A 23,154-nucleotide genomic window follows, 5' to 3' on the forward strand; every position below is an offset into this window, starting at 1 on the left:
CACGCACTATCGAATCGATGCCCACTGGGAGGGGGGGGGGGGAGGGGGGGGGGGCGTCCTCCATCTTGTTGGAAAGGTATCCGTGGTTGATATTCTTCTAACTGTGGGGCAATGAACTGTTGCAAAACGTCTAAGTAAATGTTAGCGGCAATGGATTTTTCCACGAAGAAAAATGGCCCAAAAACCTTGTTATGCATGAAGCCGCACCAAACATTCCCTTTTTCGCCGTCTCGCTGTAACTGTACAGTAGTATGTAGAGACTCTGAACCCCATGTACGGAAATTATGCCTATGTACCATTCCACTGACATGAAATGTGGATTCATCGGTAAAGCATATGCGACTTAAGTAATCAGAGAATATCAGCAGCAAATTCAGCACGTGCAGCAAATCATTCGGTTGCAAGGCCTGCACGATTTGCACTTTGTAAGCCTGCAACCTAAGCCTTTCATGAAGAATCTTCACCACACTTGCTTGTAGTATTTGAAGTTCACGTGATGCTTGGCGAGTTGATTTAGATGGACTCCGTTGAAACGATTGCCGAACACGATCAACAGTTGCATCACTCACGCGAAGCCTGCCACTTCGAGGACGATCTTCAACGCTTCCTGTCTCGTTAAACTTTGCATACCATCGCTTTATTGATTTAACGTCAGGAGGGATGCGTCCATAAGAAGCCTGAAATTTACGCTGAACACTGATGGGAGATTTCGTTTCGTGAAACCAAAGCACACATTGCGCTTTCTCCTGCTTCGACGCCATATCGCCAGCAACTAACGTGACCTAACAGACCGCAACGGTATTGGGGAGCACTAGCGCCATCTATTGGTCACAACTAGTAACACTAACTTATGTAACGGCATCAGTTGTAACTTATTATGTCAAACAGTTATTCTGTTATAAATTTTCATAATCAGGGTAAGACTTTGTGCTCACCCTGTCTATAATTGTCATATGCACACGGACAAGATTCAAGAATTAGTACATGTTATTTGATTGCTGTTACCACAGAACTTCAGACTGGACAGCACCGAAATTAAGTACTCAGTTGGTTCCTGTAATAAAGTGTATTTTAGCCACGTGTGTACTTCGTGTTGTAGTGAGAGGAAACCGGCCACCCACCTATCAAAACAGCCTCTCTTCATCCAGCCAGGAACCACAAAACATTACAAGAGGCCACAGCCACAACAGTAACACTTGCAACCATCGTCGTACATTTTCATATGGCAAACAACACCTGTCAGAGTGCACTGCACAACAGTTACATTCTCGAATAACTCGGTAACTTTTCGTTTTCGGACCCGCGTTGATACAGCCATTTTTTGCTTCTTGTTATATAAGGAATTCATTCCCGGAATTTTGCTACTGAGTTTTGAAAAACCATGTGTACATAATTTAGGTACTGCAGTTATTCTTTTTCGCTTCCATTGTGGAACATGAGATTGCCAGTAAGGATAACCATTCATCTATGCGCAATTCCATAATACAGAATGAGTGCCAAATGCTACAATGAAATCAGTATCAAACATTTTTATAACTGAATTATTCTGGATTTAAGCAAGTCTTCAGGTTGTAAGACTGAGCATAACGTAAAATCATTCAAAATTTTAGCCATCACTATAGATGGCTAAAACCCTGAACAGCTATTGACAGATTAATGGGCATCGAAAACTACTTTCAAATGCGTTGCTGACTTATTTAGATGGTCTTTGCAAATGGTCTTTTTGGTAAGCCAGCAAAATTTTTAACGAAAATGAATTACTGTTCTGTAAAAATCTCTTGTTACAGCATAGTTAATTTTATGTGTTGCGTCGAAGTAAATGAATCTGTTAGGTGTTCCACAAGAAACAAGTTTCTGTTTGCAGGATTATAAGTGTTCTAACTACTGCTTTTTACTGAAACAAATATAAACTATGAATTAATTGGTGATGAAGAGCGACACTTGGGCAGAGTATGTCCAGCCACCACTGCATAATCATTTCCCTAATAGAATACTGTAGCAAGCAATTATTAATGAGACTGCCATAAGTAAATTGATGTACTTATTTGGGTATATATATATATATATATAACTGCAAAGTTCATTACTGAAAAGCATTAAAGAACTAAATTAAAATTCAATTGTTAGTTAAGAATAACAGCTCACGTACTGACAACAGTGACATGAAAACGCTCATATTCTTGATCAAGTGTAACCAAGTTTTACGAACTGTTGTAGATTCTCACAAATTCAAGGAAGGAAAATTGGACGTGTTGATATGGCAGTATGGAAAAAGGTTAATGAACTTTCGTTTTACTGAACATTGTCACCTCAATTTCAATTCAGTAAGACATGTTCACCTATTAGATTTCATTTTTAGTTACAATGATGACAATCATTACATTTCTGTGGCGTTGCAATATTACCGAGATTTGAAAATAATGTCATAAGGTTTTGGTGCAAGGGTAACGCCCTCAAGAGTAGAGTACTTCAGGTTAGTACTATCAGCTGGAAGCAGTTGAAATTTTTGCAAGATTCCGGTAAACATTTGAAATAAGCAACATTTTGCCAAATGCTCTCCCAAACATCGACGACGACCTGAAAGAAAAATCGAAGTTGTCAGGTATGGATCACAAATTTCCTTACCATAACTCATTACATTGTCAATAACTCACCAAGACCAAATGGTAAGAACGCATCATCCTCTCTAAACTTCCCAGCTTCAGTAATGAAACGCTCTGGTCGATACACTTCGGGATCACCCCAGTGGTCTTTATCCATATGCAGCGTCCAAATATTTACCAGGACAACTGTATTCTGTATAAAAAAAACAACAGTTGCTTCAAGTTAATGTCTGATTAAAGTTAGAAAGCAATATAAACTTCTGTTTTTAAGTACACATTAGAGATAGCAGTGTTACTTTTGTTGATATTATTTTTCAGCCTATAATTAACAGTATAACTGAAATGTTTTGAATTTAAAAATTTGTATATATACTACCCAACCTACTTTGAAGGTATATCAGGACTCTTCCGTACATTCCAGTTCGAACTAACGTTAGCACTGCACATTTACAGGGTATGGCCTCTTAGAGGCAGGCCCATACTTGTGTATTAGTAATGGTTGTCCATGGCATAGTAGTCAGTTTTTCAGCAAATGATCCAATTCTAATTAATGAAGTTACGACGTGTTGACCTTCCAGGAGGTGTTTTATTATTTTAATGCTTTTCTGAGCATTGTAAAAGTGTAAATAGAACGTTTATTTTGCATAATTTCAACCACAGGAAAAGTTCTATCGTACCACATCTCGAAATCTGAGTCAGATTTTTTTTTCGTAAGAGGCACCGATGCATATCGTTGCCCACGCGCGCGTGCGCGCACACACGCACACACACACACACACACACACACACACACACACACTAGCAAAATAGAAACAGTACACTGACCAAGTGCAAGAAGTTTAACATAGAGCTGTCTGCAACATCCAAGATGTCGTGGTTGAATGGTTACGGTGTTGAACTGCAAAGTAAGTGAGCTCTGTTCAAAGCTCCGTCACCCTAATTTTTCCCCCGCTGTTCGCTGTATTCAAATTTGTGTCTGTGTCGTGCTGTAACGTCCGTTTGTATCAGTGAGGTGTAAGGAAGGGACCTACAACGAAAGTTGATTCTGCACAACTGCTCGATTAGCAGTCGAAAGGGAGTGGCTTTCGAACGGGAATTGCAAACGACAAGGCGACAATTCAGCCGAATACTCCACCGGACAACACGTCTGATGTGCATACATGGCGTTAGTGACAGTACGTGTGTCACATGACAGGAATCTCTTCTCGACGCACCTAATTTGTACGCCTAGTGATTGACTGAGATACGCCTCCTTGCCTGTGTTAGGTGTTCGTATGAATGTGTATGTGATCATTAAAAAAAAAAAACAGATGATGAAAACATAATAGTTTGTTACATACGCTGCAACAAACGAACGCAACAGTTTCACATTGACACATTTTCTCTGTGCTCTGACAATAGATATGTTTTTAGCGTTTTTGAAGTTTTGTTCCGTTTTGGAAGTTTTGACTCTTGAATTCCTTTGTTGTAGCATAGTTCACACCCGTCTATTTGTTGTTTTCATTTCTGTGAGGCGTTTACGTGGTATCCCGCCTGCTCTCACTATCCATCACATTTGTTCACGACGGTAATTTATTCTTACCACTTCACTCATTTTCTATAACCAGTGTCTGGTATGAGAACTACCAAGACTACAGAAAGAGAACAGACAGCTCTATGACAGGACGGACAGTTCATAATGTTGTAAAAAAAGTAAAGGAAAATAAATCGCATGATAGTGTTTCGAACACGGCTCTTCCTCTTTCTAGTCCACCACCATGACGCCTTAACCACGACGCCGTTGCTTTTCCAGTTCGCTCGATGTTTCACTTGTTAAGCTAGGACAGTCCACTGTTTCTATTTTGCTTATTTTTACAGTTCAGTACACCTTCTACTCATTTTCATGCTTCACCTGCTATCAGTTTTTAACGGACTATCCACTGTGTCATCTTACCAATAAATCTGAAGGAGATGAGATGGGACGTTTCCCTTGTAATTACGGAATCAGGTGCTTAATTTTAACATGTGGGAGATTCAAGAATCAAATTACCGATGTTACAGTTTATAAAGTATTCCCCATTCCCTTTGTACAGTTTGAACGATTGACACCTTAAGTTTAGAACCCAGCCGGCTGGAGTGGCCGTGCGGTTCTAGGCGCTACAGTCTGGAGCCGAGCGACCGCTACGGTCGCAGATTCGAATCCTGCCTCGGGCATGGATGTGTGTGATGTCCTTAGGTTGGTTAGGTTTAATTAGTTGTAAGTTCTAGGCGACTGATGACCTCAGAAGTTAAGTCACATAGTGCTCAGAGCCATTTGAACCATTTTTAGAACCCAACAGCTCACTTTCCCTAAGTTTAAAGTAGCGGGGTATTCAGAAATGTACATGTCCTAAATTTAAAATGGTAAAAAATTTTAAAAAATCACTTGTCTTAAGTTTAAAATGTGGTGGAATTCAATAAGAATCACTTGGACATTTATCGCTGGTGCAGCCTGCACGCTTATCAAATAGTTGTAACTACTTTTCAAGCATTTGCCACTTGCGCCGGTCCGCTTACTGCCAAGTCCACCAGGTGCCTCGTCTGCACAGTGCTATTGCATCTCATGCCAAGGACAGCTTCCGCGGCAATACCTGGACGCTCCACATGCCAGCAACGAAATTCATCTTCGGGAGTCTAGTGTGGAATAACTGGAAGGTTACGAGAGCAGCCGGTGCACTGTGTGACATAACGTGGGGCAAGCATACCGAGCCGACAAACAGGAGCTTGTCTATTGTGATGTGTCTATACCTGAAGTTTGGAATGCATAGTGTCCGATATGGGCTGTTCCCCCCCACACAGTCGGTTACATGATTTCACACTCAGCCATACACTAATTGTAGAACAGGATGTGACTGTTGTGCTTGAAGGACATGGTGTTGCGATGAAGTGTATGCGACGTTTGTGGGAGCTAATTCAGATCTTTCAGTCCTCTGGAACGCGTCGCTATTAACGTTCCAATGTAGCAAATCTGTTTCCAGCACCTGCCACACCATCATCTAGGAAGGGATTTCAAGGGGATGAAAATGCAGCATAAAAATCGTATAGTGACTGCTATGAGTAACTGCAGTTCTGGTATGCCTTTTAGATCCAATATATAGTTGATCCTGTGAGACACAAACACTGACGCATATGGCATCAGATGGAATACACATTAACCTCGAGAAGTTGAAAATAGGTCGTCAGTAAAACGTGTTTCCTGGTTTGTGATAAAAGCACTGATAATGTGTTAGACATGAATTAGCGCCATCCAACAATCCTTAGGTCGAAATGTTAAAGTAAAAGCAACAGACCAGTACTACAATGGTCTGTTGGAAACACGCTTATAAGCACTGTAGAGGTAATAGATATTTTCCTCACAATATAGATGAAGCTACTTGACAGAGTACGTGGCTGGTTATACAGACACCACATGATGTCATTTGGTGCATTGGCTGCTGTCGTATGGAACAGGAAAGTTGTTCTGCAACATGCGCTGTGTGGAGACTTGTAGAGCACCTATGTAGATTCGATTCTGAAATAGAAGCTGGTAGTGACACTGAGACGAACGCAACTAACATCAAAAGTCAGAGCACATAAAGAAGACAACTAATATGGCGAAATATCGCGTGCAAAGTGGAATCGTTTGTACAGAAATCCGAAACCGTTCAAATGTGTGTGAATTCCAAAAGGACCAAACTGCTGAGGTAATCGGTTCCTAGACTTACACACTACTTAAACTACCTTACGCTAAGAACAACACACACACCCATGGCCGAGGGAGGACTCGAACCTCCGGCGGGAGTAGCCGCGCAGTCCGAAACCGTACAAACAGTCAACCACGCTGAGAAAAAGTTAAAAAATCGTAACATCCACGTCACCATCGTGAACATATGAGCGGAATAGAGAAAGGGTTGTGAATATGGGGGAAATGCGGAAGAACTAAATACGTAGGGGAGTGGCTTCGAACATATAATTTCAATCATTTAGTGATGCTTCATCTCTCGAGTGCACTGTGTTTACGTATTTAGTTGGTGATATACCTTTGAAATTTCTGGAACTCTCGAGGGTGATACTGTACACAGTTTTCACGGATTGCAAACATGCTTCAGGTTTTCGCCAACGTCTATGGTAAGCTTCCATCTTGTCATCTGACACAGTTCTTTATAGATTGAACTTACAAAAATGGACTGTTATCAATAGGCACATCCCTGACCAGTGTGATGATAGCGAACATCTGACGTGTGCAGAACAACAGTGTTTGAGGTCTGAACCCAACAGTATGCCGCTGATTTTTTAGTAACATGAAGAACAGAACATATCTCACTCGCAGTAACTTCCAAAAAAACGTGGGCATAATGATGACAGAATCTCACCAAATCCTGTCACTGACTCAAAATCACTACAGATATGAATCTGAACAACATGGTTATGTCCAGACTACTTGCAAGTCTACCAGATGTGATGGACAAGATGGCTTTGGGAGTTTGATACAGCGTTTCGCAATAGGGCAGTCCCTGCAATTTATCTATATGTATAACTGCAACCCTCTACACCAGACAGTACACAGTCAACGAAGCGGATAGCAGGAATGTCATGAGCGCCGGTATTAGATTACCGTTACGATGAACTACGAGGGTTGGAACTTAAATAGTGGCAACTATTTAATCACAACCGATACAAAAGAGTAACATGTCTTCGCCTGTCAATGTCCTTCAAAGTAGACCGCTCTATTGGCACCATCAACAGAAAAGGCTCTGCTAAAGGTATACCACGCCTTCCACATCGCTGGCAACGGGTTATACACAACGCTGGTGACTACTTCGAAGCACAGTAACAAGTGAAAACATGTAACTCTTTTGTATAGGTTGTGAATAATATTTGGCACTATATAAGTACTCCCGCCGAAGGTTCGAGTCCTCCCTCGGGCATGGTTGTGTGTGTTGTTCTTAGCATAAGTTAGATTAAGTTGGTTTAAGTAGTATGTAACCCTAGGGACCGATAGTAGTAGGGCAACCTATGCGTCACGACACGCTGCATTGTTGCCAAATTTATTCAAGATGGCGGCACGTAGACTTGGCAACAGCACATGACGTCATCCAAGATGGCGCCTTTTGGCGGGAAAATAGGCCAATTGTGCTATGTCCACTAACCTAACCTCCAGAAAAAATGGAGGGAATTTTGAATTTTGGCGGGCAAATAGACCAATTGGGCTACATACACTAAACTAAGCCTCCTGAAAGAATAGCACCGAAATTCAAATTCCAACAAGATAATGCATGCAAAACCGTACTTGTCCTTATTATTATTCATTATTATTGATTATCATTTCTTAACATTCTTTATCATTCATTATCATTTATTATCGATTATTATTATTTATCATTATTGACCTGCCTCCACTAGAAAATTCCCTCCAAATTCAAATTCCAGCACAATAATGGCTGCAAAACCTTACTTTTATTTATTATTATTCATTATTATTCATTATCATTTATTAACATTCATTATCATTCATTGTCAATTATTATCATTCAATATCATTTATTATCATGTGTTATTATTATTATTTATTATTATAGGCCTACCTCCACTAGAAAATTGCGCCAAATTCAAATTCCAACACGATAATGTCTCAAAAACAGTACTTCTATTTATTATTATCACTTATTATTTAGTCAAGATGTCCGATTTTCTCGGTGTGAAAGCCATTTTCCTTACATCCATAACAAAAATCTATCACAAGTTCAAATCCCAACACCATAATCGATGACACGTACGAACTTTCTCCGTCACTTATCTTTTTTCACTGGTAACCTATCAGAATCACGTCAAACAATAAAGTGTACTTATTCTAACCTAAGTCACGTCCTTTGATTGTGCAGGGGGGAAGGGACTGAAGTCTTTATTTCAAACAGTACCGTCATCACTTGTTCTCCAACAGAGTTAGTACACATTCTAGAGATCGCAGTCCAGCCGCCACGAGGTCCCCAGTCCAACTGAATTAGTTCATATGGTCGCCGCCGACCCACACCGGACGGCGCGCCACCGGCAAGCGAGCGGTCGCCTCACGTGATGGCCGTCGGATGCGTCAGTGCCCACTGCTGGTGCGGCGACCCCTCATGTCACAGCCTACTGCCGCCGACTCGCTTCGCAGGCCCGCAATGGTCCAGCGATGTAAAGATGTTTTCGTGGACAGTGGGGTCCATCCCCACCGACCAGTTGGCGCCAAAGATGCAGACTTCATAACGGTCGGTCGGTTGATCCAGCACCTGGTTGGCAAAGAATGTCCTGCCACACGTTTGGCGCCAAAGTTTGCTCGAGAGTGGAATCCGCCATGACGCCACAACAGGTGGTCCAGCACATGAGCTCGCCACGACGTCAATCGCTAAGTTATTCGATCAACCGACTCTCCTTATTCAATCCACATTCTGCACTTACCTAATCGAAGATCGTCGCGAAACCACACGCCCGTACACGTGAGCCTTTGCGCGCGCCGAGCTTAGTACCTCCGCAAGTGAATGTAACAAAGTTCTCATGACTACTTAATTAAATTGATCAATTAATTAGCCTCTCTGATGCGGAAAACTACCACGTCCACCTAGACCGGGAATCAATTTTCCACCAGTGCCACGCCCACCTGGACTCAGAATGAAATAGTTAAAGCCCCTACCGACCACCACGGCCCCTTACCCACCCATGTTCGTCGGCTAACATGTGCTAATGTGTAGTGCCGTTTACTAAAGTATATCACATTTTTTCTGTAGAAATAAGCCAAGTTTGAATTCTGCGGGTCAGTTCGTGTTTCGCTACCAACACAAGAAAATTGTGGCAAACGAAGCCACTAACCTAAGTCACCTGTGATAATTCAAAATCGTCGGCTTTGCCTCTCTCACACACCACGAGCGCGAGACTGCCCACATAACAGCATGGACCTTTATACTCGCATCGGACATACTCCTCTGTAAATATTCTAGCTAAACTATGTCACGAATACTCTTGTTCAATCCACACGGTCTAGGACATGGCCAGAGCACACCTCCAGTACCTAAGCCGAGAACATCGTTCGCCGCCCTGTAGTTAACCGCTGAGAGACGGAGATATGCTGCAATCACAGCCCTCGCGCTCTCGTAGCTACTTGCCTCAGAAATTCGATCTAACAAAACCTCCAAGTAGAAAAAATAATAACCAACTCGAACTCTCTCATATTCTATATCGTCCCACAAATACTTAACGTACATTTTATTTAGGCATCGAGTATATCTATCACTCTCAAACAAAAAACACTCGCCATGACGGACCTGGTGTCATGTTGCACAGTCGGCAGACACGCAAACAGCTCCTAATTTCAGTGCACAATATCAATCTGCTCCTAAATAATGCAGTACACAAACAGTAAACATCATCAGTACTCGTAATGTGCCCAAATAACGCATAGCAAAATAACTCAACAGATGCGTGCATTGAACCTGTCCCACACTAAGTCACACGTCCGACAGCTCTCAATTCACTCAAAGGTCTCTGTTCGACCCCTCAAACATGACTTGATGACAGCCGCATTCACACCTAACACCTGAGAAATTCATATCACCTAGGCGCCGAACACTACTATCCAAGCCAGGTCGCGTGCGTCGTCTGTCACCGTCCTGACTCAGTGCGGTCCAACACACGTGTTAAGCCCGCATTCCATATCTTGCGACACATCTCCACCTTCACGTCTGTTGTCAGAATACCCGAGAGCGCGTTCACACACACACACACACACACACACCGTCCACACACATCCCAGTGTTGCCCTCCCCTCACAATCTAAAACAATCATCATACTATGTAAAAAAAAAAAAAAAATAAGAGCCTAGTGAACCTCTCCGAAATTGTATATTGCCCCCCCGTAAATAGTTAACGCTCTCTTTCGTGTTTTCTCAGCTCATTTGTAAATTCAAATTCTCACCCTAACAGAACATGTTGACGAAAATAATACTGAATGCGCTCCTAATCTCCTACCCATCCAGCTCTCATCATACGCAAATGTTCTCAACCCTCCTATATCCCAGAACAACCGATTAATCATTCTTATTCCTTCTTATAGAATTTACACGTCTAATTTCCTAAGGACTCGTTACCGAAGTACCATACTGCTTTTCTTTCTGAGGCTTTCTGTGCTTACTTTTACAGAGATCGCTAAATTACCTCCACAGTCCCCTCAATCTACACACACACACACACACACACACACACACACACACACACACACGGCCATCCTCTCTACTCATCCCATAACATAAGCAATACTAACTTTACAATCCATTATATACAAACCCTACACAATGTAAGCCACAGTAATTTTACAATACCGACTATATGCCCCAATGCTCTCCATTCCTGAGGAAGCGCTGTGAACCTGCTCTTTCTTTCTACACACGTGACACTCAGCGGTAATCTGCCCTTCTACATCAACGGACATAAGCCCCTCTCAGAATTGTTCCACAATTTCGGCGATCGCTTCCCCTCAACACAAATGCGTTACTTTTTCTTCTTCCTCGCTTTTTTTATACAAACATTGATATTCATACTACCAAATACCAAAGTCGTTGATGTCATTATACTTACAGTTAAATTTTACGATCGCGGTCTCAATTGATTGTCATTCGACAATGAGCTAAGTACCGGAAACACACTCTCTTGACCCCTGTTACTCTGGAAATATCTCTACCGTCCTTACAACTTCCTCTCTACTTATCACATAACTTAAACAATATTAACTTTACAATGCAATATATACAACGCTACACAATGTAAACCACATTAACTTTACAATACAGTATATACCCATTGACACAAAACAGTGCACTTATCCAGTATATCTCTACATATTGCGAAAAAAATTTCCTATTGCTACAGCGTCTATATACCTCAATGCTTTCCAATCCTAGGAAAGCACCGTCAATCTGCTCTTCCTCTCTACAGACCCGACACTCTAACTGAGTTAATCTTCCCTCTTACATCAGCAGACCTAAGTCACCCTCAGAACTCTTTTTACAAATTCAGTATCGTCCCCCGGGAGCACAATCGCTTTAGTGTCTCTCCTTCCTTGTCTGTTCGCTTTTCTACAAACAACCTCAGACTCATAGACTGCAAAAACACATGTACTTTCTCCATAATATTACACCATTTTAGCTGTACTTCTCAATATCATGCACTAGGCTACACCCTACCGATCACTAGTTCATCATAATTCCCAAGATATAGACTTCAAATTAATTCTCTACAAACGCCGAACTTCATCTATGTGCAGCATGCTGTAAACCACTGACTAACTAGAAACAAACATACGCAAAATGATATTTCCACTCTCGAATACCGGTCACAGTCAAGTAACATATTCGAGATCTTGGCTATAACTTACACGTCAACTAAGGTCTGTCCTAGGTCTAGAGAACAGACAAGCGTGTATCCAACACACCACAATCGATCTTCACTCAACTAAATAAAGGAAGCAAATGTGCAGAAGTAGTCAACCGAACAATCTACATCGGATCGAGTAACACTCCAACCGAAATAAATCATCATCTCAAATTCTGACTTGATCATCAAATCCACCCAACACATACTATTACTTCGCTATTCAGTCGTCTAGAGGACATCAAAGTTAACTCTTACAAATCGATACATTCCAACAGGTCTCTGCATTCGGACAGCTGCTCCAGTTATTTGTTATTATTTATTATCATTGATGATCATTTATTATTATTTATTATAATTTATTATTTATTATTCTTTATATCATGCGCGTGTGTTCGCCACGAGGTGCGGAGTCCAACTGGATTAGCACACATCGCCACCAGCAGAGTGCCTCATTCAAGATGTCCGATTTTGGTAGGGAGTTTGAATTTTGGCGGAAGATCGTACAATTCATTTACCTAACAAAAATGGCTCCAAGTTCAACTGTGTTTAGCTCCTATCACAACCGCCAGAGCGCTCTGTCATCACGTCAATTGATTACGCAATTACCATTATTCAAGATGACTGCACCCAGTGCGAGACGTGTCACCTTTCCCGAACCTGCATGGTACAGTGCAGTTCCAACTTGGCTTTAGTCACACCCTACACATCGTTCAGCTGATCCCATTTCCAGATCCTTGCACACCTGATGTCTGCAATTTAAGTCCGAGAAAGACATATCCATTACCTTCTGCAGCCTGTTTAGAGACAGATCGACCTCATTTACTGCAACAGGACCTTGTCTTGACCATTCGCCGGAAATGCGAGCGCCGTCGGCGACATTTCAAAGCCACATATCTGTCCATCTAAACAGCCGTCCACTCAGCCCCAGGACCAGCATGTCAAAGTCGGCTCTCTCTACACCTGCTCTCCAGATATTGTCTAACCACATATACTGCACAAATTGATTCCTGAGTAGCGCAGATCTCTATCCTCCCCCTCATCTCCAACTCGAAGTGTAAACACTGTCTCTCCCCCAGCCAGCGAACCCGACGTCATTCACGCTGTACTGACAGTTTCCGCTCATAAATCTTAAACACTCCCATATATATATATGCTATCAGTCCCTAAGCTTACACTACTTAATCTAAATTATATATATATATATATATATATATATATATATATATATATATATATATATATATATAAAAGCCTACTCACTCCTCTCAAAACTCACGTAATAAAAAAAACATTCTCCCTTTCTATGCATATATTAGTATGCATTTAGACAAATAGACGAACATAATTCCAAGCAGAAGTCATAAATATGATTATAAAGAAAAAAAGACCTTAATTTAGGTTATCCGACATTTATTTACCAGTCCTAATGATACAGTCATAAATGAGTCGCGTCATCCACTCGCTCAGTCCTTCAACACACACTTTCACAGAACTTGTTCTACTTATATGCCACCCACCCCGTTCTAATAATTTTGAACAAGCATTTACGCCCCCCACATACAACCCAGCTCAATAGAACATAATAATTCCTTTTTCCACAGATAGTCATAATCGGTGAACAATTAAACGTACTAAATTACACATACATGTAGTCAAATATGCAAATACTTTTACCTACATACACACCCTTCTCAGCGAGGATAGGGCATTTAATATTATATACTTAAACACAGACCAATGATAACAATATTCCAACATACACATTGTCCTTGTAATAAAGATAAAATTCATTTTCCTATGCGGTAGAAAATAGCAATTTTACATCAATACACCCTCAGTCGACCCAAGTCGCCCTAAGAGGAGTTCAGCTAATTCGAGAGCCTTTTCCCGTTGGCAGAAACGTGTCAGTCTTTCTGATCAGAACCTGCTCCCTTTTATACAGACATTTCCAGACTCGCGTATTAGAAGACCAAAAATATTTTTATTATAATATTATAAAATTCACCTTGTCCTCGTCGATATTAAGCACAGTCCTAGTACTTCAGCCTCTGACAAGCTAGAATTCCTTCCCTGCACAGACATTAACACGCACTGGTGCATGGCCTCTCACTTGAAACTATACCTAGCACCTTGTAAATCATATTCAAATGTTCAAATGTGTGTGAAATCTTATGGGACTCATCTGCTAAGGTCATCAGTCCCTAAGCTTACACACTACTTAATCTAAATTATCCTAAGGACAAACACACACACCCATGCCCGAGGGGGGACTCGAACTTCCGCCGGGACCAGCCGCACAGTCCATGACTGCAGCGCCTAAGACCTGCAAATCATATTCTTACAGTCGATAGCATAACATTGAATAATTTTAAATAAAGGACAGCCACAACACAACGAAACTAGAAGAGCCTGGTGGCGTTATGGCGACTTTCCAAACTACCCCCCCGAAAGTGATCGACGGCCTCTACATTTAAACTCATATGTCGCAATGACCCAATAGCTGATAACTCTGCCTTCCATCCCTACTGATTGTTCTTTTGTGCACAAGTATGGGATCACCGTTTTCGGTGTTAGCAACTCCAGAAGTTGCGGTCCATCAACCAAAATTTGTTCCCCAACTCATACAAGCATTGTCACTCAATCATTATGTGGTACCCAATGCACGTATGGTATGGATAAGACACTACGGATCTACTGTGATATTATCCATTACAACTGATATCGCGAAAAATTATACAGCAAGTCCAACACTGGCCAATCATGTGACAGCATGTTTTCCTAATTTCAGTATTATAGCTAAACCATACCTCATCTACTTTGCAAGTATCATTGCGAACATTGATAGATGACTGCTCAGTACGTCCATTCACACTTAATTCGAGAACACATATAAACGATCCAAGTATACCAGACAGCGCTATACATATTTCTGAGATCTCGCGCATAGTACTCGATCAATCTCTCTGCGTTTGGCGGTCACAGAGCAGTCGCGCCCTACTATGTTAAAAGACCGTCCTCACCTCGGCATTGACCAGCCTATCCCGTAACATCGCTACCCAATTAATCCTCAACCGAGCAGACGAATATAGCTACGCTTCACCTCTCTTGACTGAATAGAGCTTTCATAGTCCTAACCCCTCCTAGTGCACCACATTTCTCGAGATGTAACCAAGTCTTGGAGCTTAGCACACCATACCGATCTATAGTAACAGATCTCAAAGTGGCTTAATTTAATAGCGTTCAGTTAAGAAGAACAAGAACGGAATGATATTTATACCCAACACAGTTGGACACATTTTTACGTAAATCATCCATTGTATCATGCGGAAAGTATTGTAGCTGCATACGACTAGACCGCAGGCTATATCACGTGACTAAAACATCCAGATAGAACACTGGAAAAAAATCGGCCTTCAAGATCTTGTCTTTCTCTATAATAAATGAGTCAATGTTTGAATCGTACCTAGTTACAGCTCTGTCTCAATCGATCATCCCATACACTCTCTGTTAGGTTATATCGCCGTTACATGGATGGATGTGACATAAAATCGAAAGATATGCGTAAACTGATTAGCACATAGGTACAAACTAACCTAATATACACTGAAATGCGGTGAAAATGAGGACGTAATTTCTTATCTTCTGGTTCGCAGGGAGGCAATTTGTACATGGAGTCAAGTATGCTGCAACAAGAGGAATGTAGGAAAACGATGACATCAAAGCGAGCGGAATAAGGAAGGTAGTCAATTTTATCTCGTATTATAGTGTATGACTACTGAGGTAGCAGTGATACACGCGAGTTGAATACTGTATTTGATGCTTTTGAGGAGGACAGAGAATCGTTCACGTCTACACTTACTCACATCTGTGTTAAAGGATAACAGAGAGTGTACGGGATGATCGATTGAGACAGATCTGCAACTAGGTACGATTTAAACGTTGACTCATTTGTTCTAGAGAAAGACAAGTTCTTGAAGGGCGATTTTTTTCCCAGTGTTCTATCTGGATGTTTTAGTCACGTGATATAGCCTGCGTTCTAGTCGTATGCAGCTACAATACTTTCCGCATGATACAATGGATGATTTACGTAAAAATGTGTCCAACTGTGTTGGGTATAAATATCATTCCGTTCTTGTTCTTCTTAACTGAATGCTATTAAATTAAGGCACTTTGAGATCTGTTACTATAGATCGGTATGGCGTGCTAAGCTCCAAGACTTGGTTACATCTCGAGAAATGTGGTGCACTATTCAGTCAAGAGAGGTGAAGCGTAGCTATATTCGTCTGCTCGGTTGAGGATTAATTGGGTAGCGATGTTGCGGGATAGGCTGGTCAATGCCGAGGTGAGGACGGTCTTTTAACATAGGAGGGCGAGACTGCTCTGTGACCGCCAAACGCAGAGAGATTGATCGAGTACTATGCGCGAGATCTCAGAAATATGTATAGCGCTGTCTGGTATACTTGGATCGTTTATATGTGTTCTCGAATTAAGTGTGAATGGACGTACTGAGCAGTCATCTATCAATGCTCGCAATGATACTTGCAAAGTAGACGAGGTATGGTTTAGCTATCATACTGAAATTAGGAAAACATCCTGTCACATGATTGTCCATTGTTGGACTTGCTGTAAAATGTTTCGCGATATCAGTTGTGATGGATAATATTACAGTAGATCCGTGGTGTCTTATCCATACCATCAGTGCATTGGGTACCACATAATGATTGAGTGACAATGCTTCTATGAGTTGGGGAAGAAAATTTTGGCTGATGGACCGCTACTTCTGAGGTTGCTAGCACCGCAAACGGTGATCCAATACTTGTGGGCAAACTGAACAATCACTAGGGATGGAGGGGAGAGTTATCAGCTATTGGGTCATTGCGACATATGAGTTTAAATGTAGAGGCCGTCAATCACTTTCGGGGGGGGGGGGGGGGTAGTTTGGAAAGTCGCCACAACGCCACCAGGCTCTTTTAGTTTCGTTGTGTTGTAGCTGTCCTTTATTAAAAATTATTCAATGTTATGCTATCGACTGTAAGAATATGATTTACAAGGTGCAATGTATAGTTTCCTGTGAGAGGCCGTGCATCAGTCCGTGTTAATGTCTGTTTAGAATCAGCCACTGACTTCGAAGTCGCGGCAGAAAGACGAAATGCTCGGCAGTGTGCAAAAGCGTATTGGAAAACACTGTTCGAACAAGGGCGAGAGGCAGCTTCTCATTCGCTTAGAGTATGGGTGATCAAACTTTAAAGGGGTCTCTGCAGCGTGTGTATATTTAATATGATCTTGTTCATATAGGCATCTGCAGTTTGAGGTGTCGGACTTGGCGAGCTGTTAGGAATTCTTGGATGGTCGCACTTTAAGTTATTCGGGGGAGTATTGTGAATTCCGTTTGTCCGTGCTGGAGGTGGATCGCATTGGTACTTTCGTGACTTTTTCACTGATTGGTACTTGTACCTAGTTTGAGGCGAACAGCTTTGCGCGCATTTCCGGCGAATGGTCAAAACAAGGTCCTGTTCTAGTAACTGAGATCGTTCTGTTTATAGACAGGTTGCAGAAGGTAATAGATATGTCTTTCTCCGACTTAAATTGCAGAGATCAGATGGGTGAAGATAAATGCATACTCATCTATGCCTAGAAAGGGAGAATGCTTTTTTATTATTAAGTGAGCTTTCGCAGGAGTGAATATGGTTTTATATATGAGAATGTTTAAAATTTGTGAGTGGATATTGTCAGCGAAAGGTGAATGCCGTCGGGTTCGCTGGCTGGGGGAGAGACAGTGTTAACATGTCGAGTTGGAGATGTGGGGGAGGATAGAGATCTGCGCTATTCAGGAATCCATTTGTGCAGTATATGTGGTTAGACAATAGCTGGAGAGCAGGTGTAGAGAGAGCCCACTTTGGCATGCTGGTCCTGGGGTTGAGTGGACGGCTGTTTAGATGGACAGATATGTGGCTTTGAAATGTCGCCGACGGCGCTCGCATTTCCGGCGAATGGTCAAGACAAGGTCCTGTTGCAGTAAATGAGGTCGATCTGTCTCTAAACAGGCTGCAGAAGGTAATGGATATGTCTTTCTCGGACTTAAATTGCAGATATCAGATGCGCAAGGATCAGGAAATGGGATCAGCTGAACGATGTGTAGGGTGTGACTAAAACCAAGTTGGAATTGTACTGTACCATGCAGGTTCTGTCAGGGTGAGAATTTGAATTTACAAATGAGCTGAGAAAACACGAAAGAGAGCGTTAACTATTTACGGGGGGCAATATACAATTTCGGAGAGGTTCACTAGGCTCTTTTTTTTTTTTTTTTTTACATAGTACGATGGTTGTTTTAGATTGTGAGGGAAGGGTAACACTGGGATGTGTGTGGACGGTGTGTGTGTGTGTGTGTATGTGTGTATGTGTGTGAACTCGCTCTCGGGCATTCTGACAACAGACGTGAAGGTGGAGATGTGTCGCAAGATATGGAATGCGGACTTAACACGTGTGTTGGACCGCACTGAGTCAGGACGGTGACGGACGACGCACGCGACCTGGCTTGGATAGTAGTGTTCGGCGCCTAGGTGATATGAATTGCTCAGGTGTTAGGTGTGAATGCGGCTGTCATCAAGTCATGTTTGAAGGGTCAAACAGAGACCTTTGAGTGAATTGAGAGCTGTCGGACGTGTGACTTAGTGTGGGACAGGTCCAATGCACGCATCTGTTGAGTTATTTTGCTATGCGTTATTTGGGCACATTACGAGTACTGATGATGTTTACTGTTTGTGTACTGCATTATTTAGGAGCAGATTGATATTGTGCACTGAAATTAGGAGCTGTTTGCGTGTCTGCCGACTGTGCAACATGACACCAGGTCCGTCATGGCGAGTGTTTTTTGTTTGAGAGTGATAGATATACTCGATGCCTAAATAAAATGTACGTTAAGTATTTGTGGGACGATATAGAATATGAGAGAGTTCGAGTTGGTTATTATTTTTTCTACTTGGAGGTTTTGTTAGATCGAATTTCTGAGGCAAGTAGCTACGAGAGCGCGAGGGCTGTGATTGCAGCATATCTCCGTCTCTCAGCGGTTAACTACAGGGCGGCGAACGATGTTCTCGGCTTAGGTACTGGAGGTGTGCTCTGGCCATGTCCTAGACCGTGTGGATTGAACAAGAGTATTCGTGACATAGTTTAGCTAGAAAATTTACAGAGGAGTATGTCCGATGCGAGTATAAAGGTCCATGCTGTTATGTGGGCAGTCTCGCGCTCGTGGTGTGTGAGAGAGGCAAAGCCGACGATTTTGAATTATCACAGGTGACTTAGGTTAGTGGCTTCGTTTGCCACAATTTTCTTGTGTTGGTAGCGAAACACGAACTGACCCGCAGAATTCAAACTTGGCTTATTTCTATAGAAAAAATGTGATATACTTTAGTAAACGGCACTACACATTAGCACATGTTAGCCGACGAACATGGGTGGGTAAGGGGCCGTGGTGGTCGGTAGGGGCTTTAACTATTTCATTCTGAGTCCAGGTGGGCGTGGCACTGGTGGAAAATTGATTCCCGGTCTAGGTGGACGTGGTAGTTTTCCGCATCAGAGAGGCTAATTAATTGATCAATTTAATTAAGTAGTCATGAGAACTTTGTTACATTCACTTGCGGAGGTACTAAGCTCGGCGCGCGCAAAGGCTCACGTGTACGGGCGTGTGGTTTCGCGACGATCTTCGATTAGGTAAGTGCAGAATGTGGATTGAATAAGGAGAGTCGGTTGATCGAATAACTTAGCGATTGACGTCGTGGCGAGCTCATGTGCTGGACCACCTGTTGTGGCGTCATGGCGGATTCCACTCTCGAGCAAACTTTGGCGCCAAACGTGTGGCAGGACATTCTTTGCCAACCAGGTGCTGGATCAACCGACCGACCGTTATGAAGTCTGCATCTTTGGCGCCAACTGGTCGGTGGGGATGGACCCCACTGTCCACGAAAACATCTTTGCATCGCTGGACCATTGCGGGCCTGCGAAGCGAGTCGGCGGCAGTAGGCTGTGACATGAGGGGTCGCCGCACCAGCAGTGGGCACTGACGCATCCGACGGCCATCACGTGAGGCGACCGCTCGCTTGCCGGTGGCGCGCCGTCCGGTGTGGGTCGGCGGCGACCATATGAACTAATTCAGTTGGACTGGGGACCTCGTGGCGGCTGGACTGCGATCTCTAGAATGTGTACTAACTCTGTTGGGAACAAGTGATGACGGTACTGTTTGAAATAAAGACTTCAGTCCCTTCCCCCCTGCAAAATCAAAGGACGTGACTTAGGTTAGATTCTGATAGGTTACCAGTGAAAGAATATAAGTGACGGAGAAAGTTCGTACCTGTAATCGATTATGGTGTTGGGATTTGAACTTGTGATAGATTTTTGTTATGGATGTAAGGAAAATGGCTTTCTCGCCGAGAAAATCGGACATCTTGACTAAATAATAAGTGATAATAATAAATAGAAGTACTGATTTTGAGACATTATCGTGTTGGAATTTGAATTTGGCGCAATTTTCTAGTGGAGGTAGGCGTATAATAATAAATATAAGTACTGATTTTGAGACATTATCGTGTTGGAATTTGAATTTGGCGCAATTTTCTAGTGGAGGTAGGCCTATAATAATAAATAAAAATAATAATACATGATAATAAATGATAATGAATAATAATAAATAAAAGTAAGGTTTTGCAGCCATTATCGTACTGGAATTTGAATTTGGAGTGAATTTTCTAGTGGAGGCAGGTCAATAATGTTAAATAATAATAAACGATAATAAATGATAATAAATGATAATGAATGTTAATAAATGATAATAATAATGAATAATAATGAAGACAAGTACAGTTTTGCATGCATTATCCAGTTGCAATTTGAATTTCGATGCTATTTTTTCTGGAGGCTTAGTTTAGGAGATGTAGCCCAATTGGTCTATTTTCCTGCCAAAATTCAAAATTGCCGCCATTTTTTCTGGAGGTTAGGATAGTGGACATAGCACAATTGGCCTATTTTCAAGCCAAAAGCCGCCATCTTGGATGACCTCATGTGCTGTTGCCAAGTCTACATGGCGCCATCTTGGATGACGTCATCGTCGCCATCTTGAATAAATTTGGCAACAATGCAGCGTGTCGTGACGCATAGGTTGTCCCACTACTACAGATGACCTCAGCAGATGGTCCCTTAGGAATTCACACACATTTGAACATTTTTGAACTACTTAAGTGCCAGCCCTCATATGTACATACTCAAACCAATGTAACACGATTCGATCCTTAAACCAAAAACACCGATCCTACTGGTAGTATGGAGCATACATACAGTGAATTATACTTTTTTATCCTGCACAACTGCAATGATGTTCTGTAGCTGTAAATAGCAAAATCTAAGAATCAATGCTATTGTCACTAAACAGGGAGACAGCATTTGAAGACTTAACCTAACAGTATTCTGTCACATTGCCCATAAGCTTATTAGTATGACAGACTCCAACGTTAACAGGGAAGTAACTTGAATTTTCAGCATGGTGCCTAAATCAAGGAATTTAACGTTGGGAAGTTTTTCCAGAGCTCTGTATCCAACCTAATGCAATCACAGCCCGTAGAGCAACATTTATAAGTTCACAGTTTGTAGCTTAGCAGATGTAGAGTAAAAGTCTCTCACTTACAGATATTGCAGGTAGTTCTAGACGCTACAAAGTAGCATTTTTATCGGCAGAAGTCTTGCCCTGCCGCAAACCACAGTTGACAAATCATGGGATACCTCCTAAATCGTGTCGGATCTCTTTTTAACCGGTGAAGTGTAGGACCTCGACGTGGCATCGACTCAACAAGTAGTTGGCAGCCCCTGCACAAGTATAGAGCCATCCGTATTCCCAGTGCATGATTTTGTATACGATCTGACCTCTCAATTATGTTCCATATATGTTCGATGGGATGTATGTCGGACGATCTGGGTGGCTAAATCATTCGCTCGAATTATCCAGAATGTTCCTCAAAATGGCTCTGAGAACTATGGTACTTAACTTCTGCTGTCATCAGTCCCCTAGAACTTAGAACTACTTAAACCTAACCAACCTAATGACATCACACACATCCATGCCCGAAGCAAATGTTCCTGAAACCAGTCGCGAACAGTTGTGGCTCGGTGACATGGCGCATGTCATCAACAAAAATTCGATCGGTGTTTGGGAACATGAAGTCAATGAATGGCTGCAAATGGCCTCTAAGTAGCCAAACATCACCCAGACCCACTCGATTTAATATTAATGCAGTCCATACGATTATGGAGCCACCACACCTTCCACAGTGTCTTGTTGACAACCGATGTGCAAGGCTTCATGGGGACTGTGCCATACTCGTGCACTAGCAAACTGAAATCGGGACTCATGTGACCAGGCCACTGTTTTCCAGTCGTCTAGGGTCCAACCGATATGGCTACGGGGCAAGCTGAGGCGCTGTGAGCGAAGTCGTGATATTAACATAGTCACTAGCGTCGATTGTCTTCTGCCATAGCCCATTAACGCCAGATTTCACCACACTGTCCTAACGGATACATTTGTTGTATTTCTACATAGATATCTAAAGTTATTTCACCCAGTGCTGCTTTTCTGTTAGCACTGACAACTCGGACATCAAGTGGAACCTGTCGGAAGCTGCGTTGCCCGTACTGAGAGGTAATCCCTTAAATTTGGTATTCTTGGTACACTCTTCACTTTGTGGTCATCCTAAAATTGAACTCGATAACTATTTCGGAAATTAAGTGTCCCGTGCGTCTAACGCCAACTACCATTCCGCGTAAAATGTTTGTTAAATACCATCATGCGAGCATGATCACGTCTTCACTGAGTACAAATAACAGCTCAGCCAATGCACTGCCCATTCATACACTGAAGAGCCAAAGAAAGTACACTACTGGCGATTAAAATTGCTACACCGAGAAGAAATGCAGATAATAAACGGGCATTCATTGGACGAATATATTATACTAGAACTGACATGTGATTACATTTTCGCTGGCCGATGTGGCCGTGCGGTTCTAGGCGCTTCAGTCTGGAACCGCGTGACCGCTGCGGTCGCAGGTTCGAATCCTGCCTCGGGCGTGGATGCGTGTGACGTTCTTAGGTTAGTTGGGTTTAAGTAGTTGT

General features: G+C 42.3%; 1 protein-coding gene across 1 annotated transcript in view; it reads right to left on the reverse strand.

Annotated features, from left to right (window-relative positions):
- Nucleotides 1–2,401: 2,401 nt before the first annotated feature.
- Nucleotides 2,402–23,154, reverse strand: part of LOC124795923 (methyl farnesoate epoxidase-like) — a 160,555-nt gene continuing 139,802 nt past the window's right edge. Inside the window, exons 8-9 of the mRNA XM_047260003.1 lie at nt 2,655–2,796; nt 2,402–2,577 (exon numbers count right to left, since the gene is read on the reverse strand). Coding sequence (XP_047115959.1) covers nt 2,402–2,577; nt 2,655–2,796 — 318 coding nt within the window. The remainder of the gene's footprint in view (nt 2,578–2,654; nt 2,797–23,154) is intronic.

Source organism: Schistocerca piceifrons, chromosome 4 (genome assembly GCF_021461385.2).
Source record: "Schistocerca piceifrons isolate TAMUIC-IGC-003096 chromosome 4, iqSchPice1.1, whole genome shotgun sequence".
Classification (NCBI taxonomy): domain Eukaryota; kingdom Metazoa; phylum Arthropoda; class Insecta; order Orthoptera; family Acrididae; genus Schistocerca; species Schistocerca piceifrons.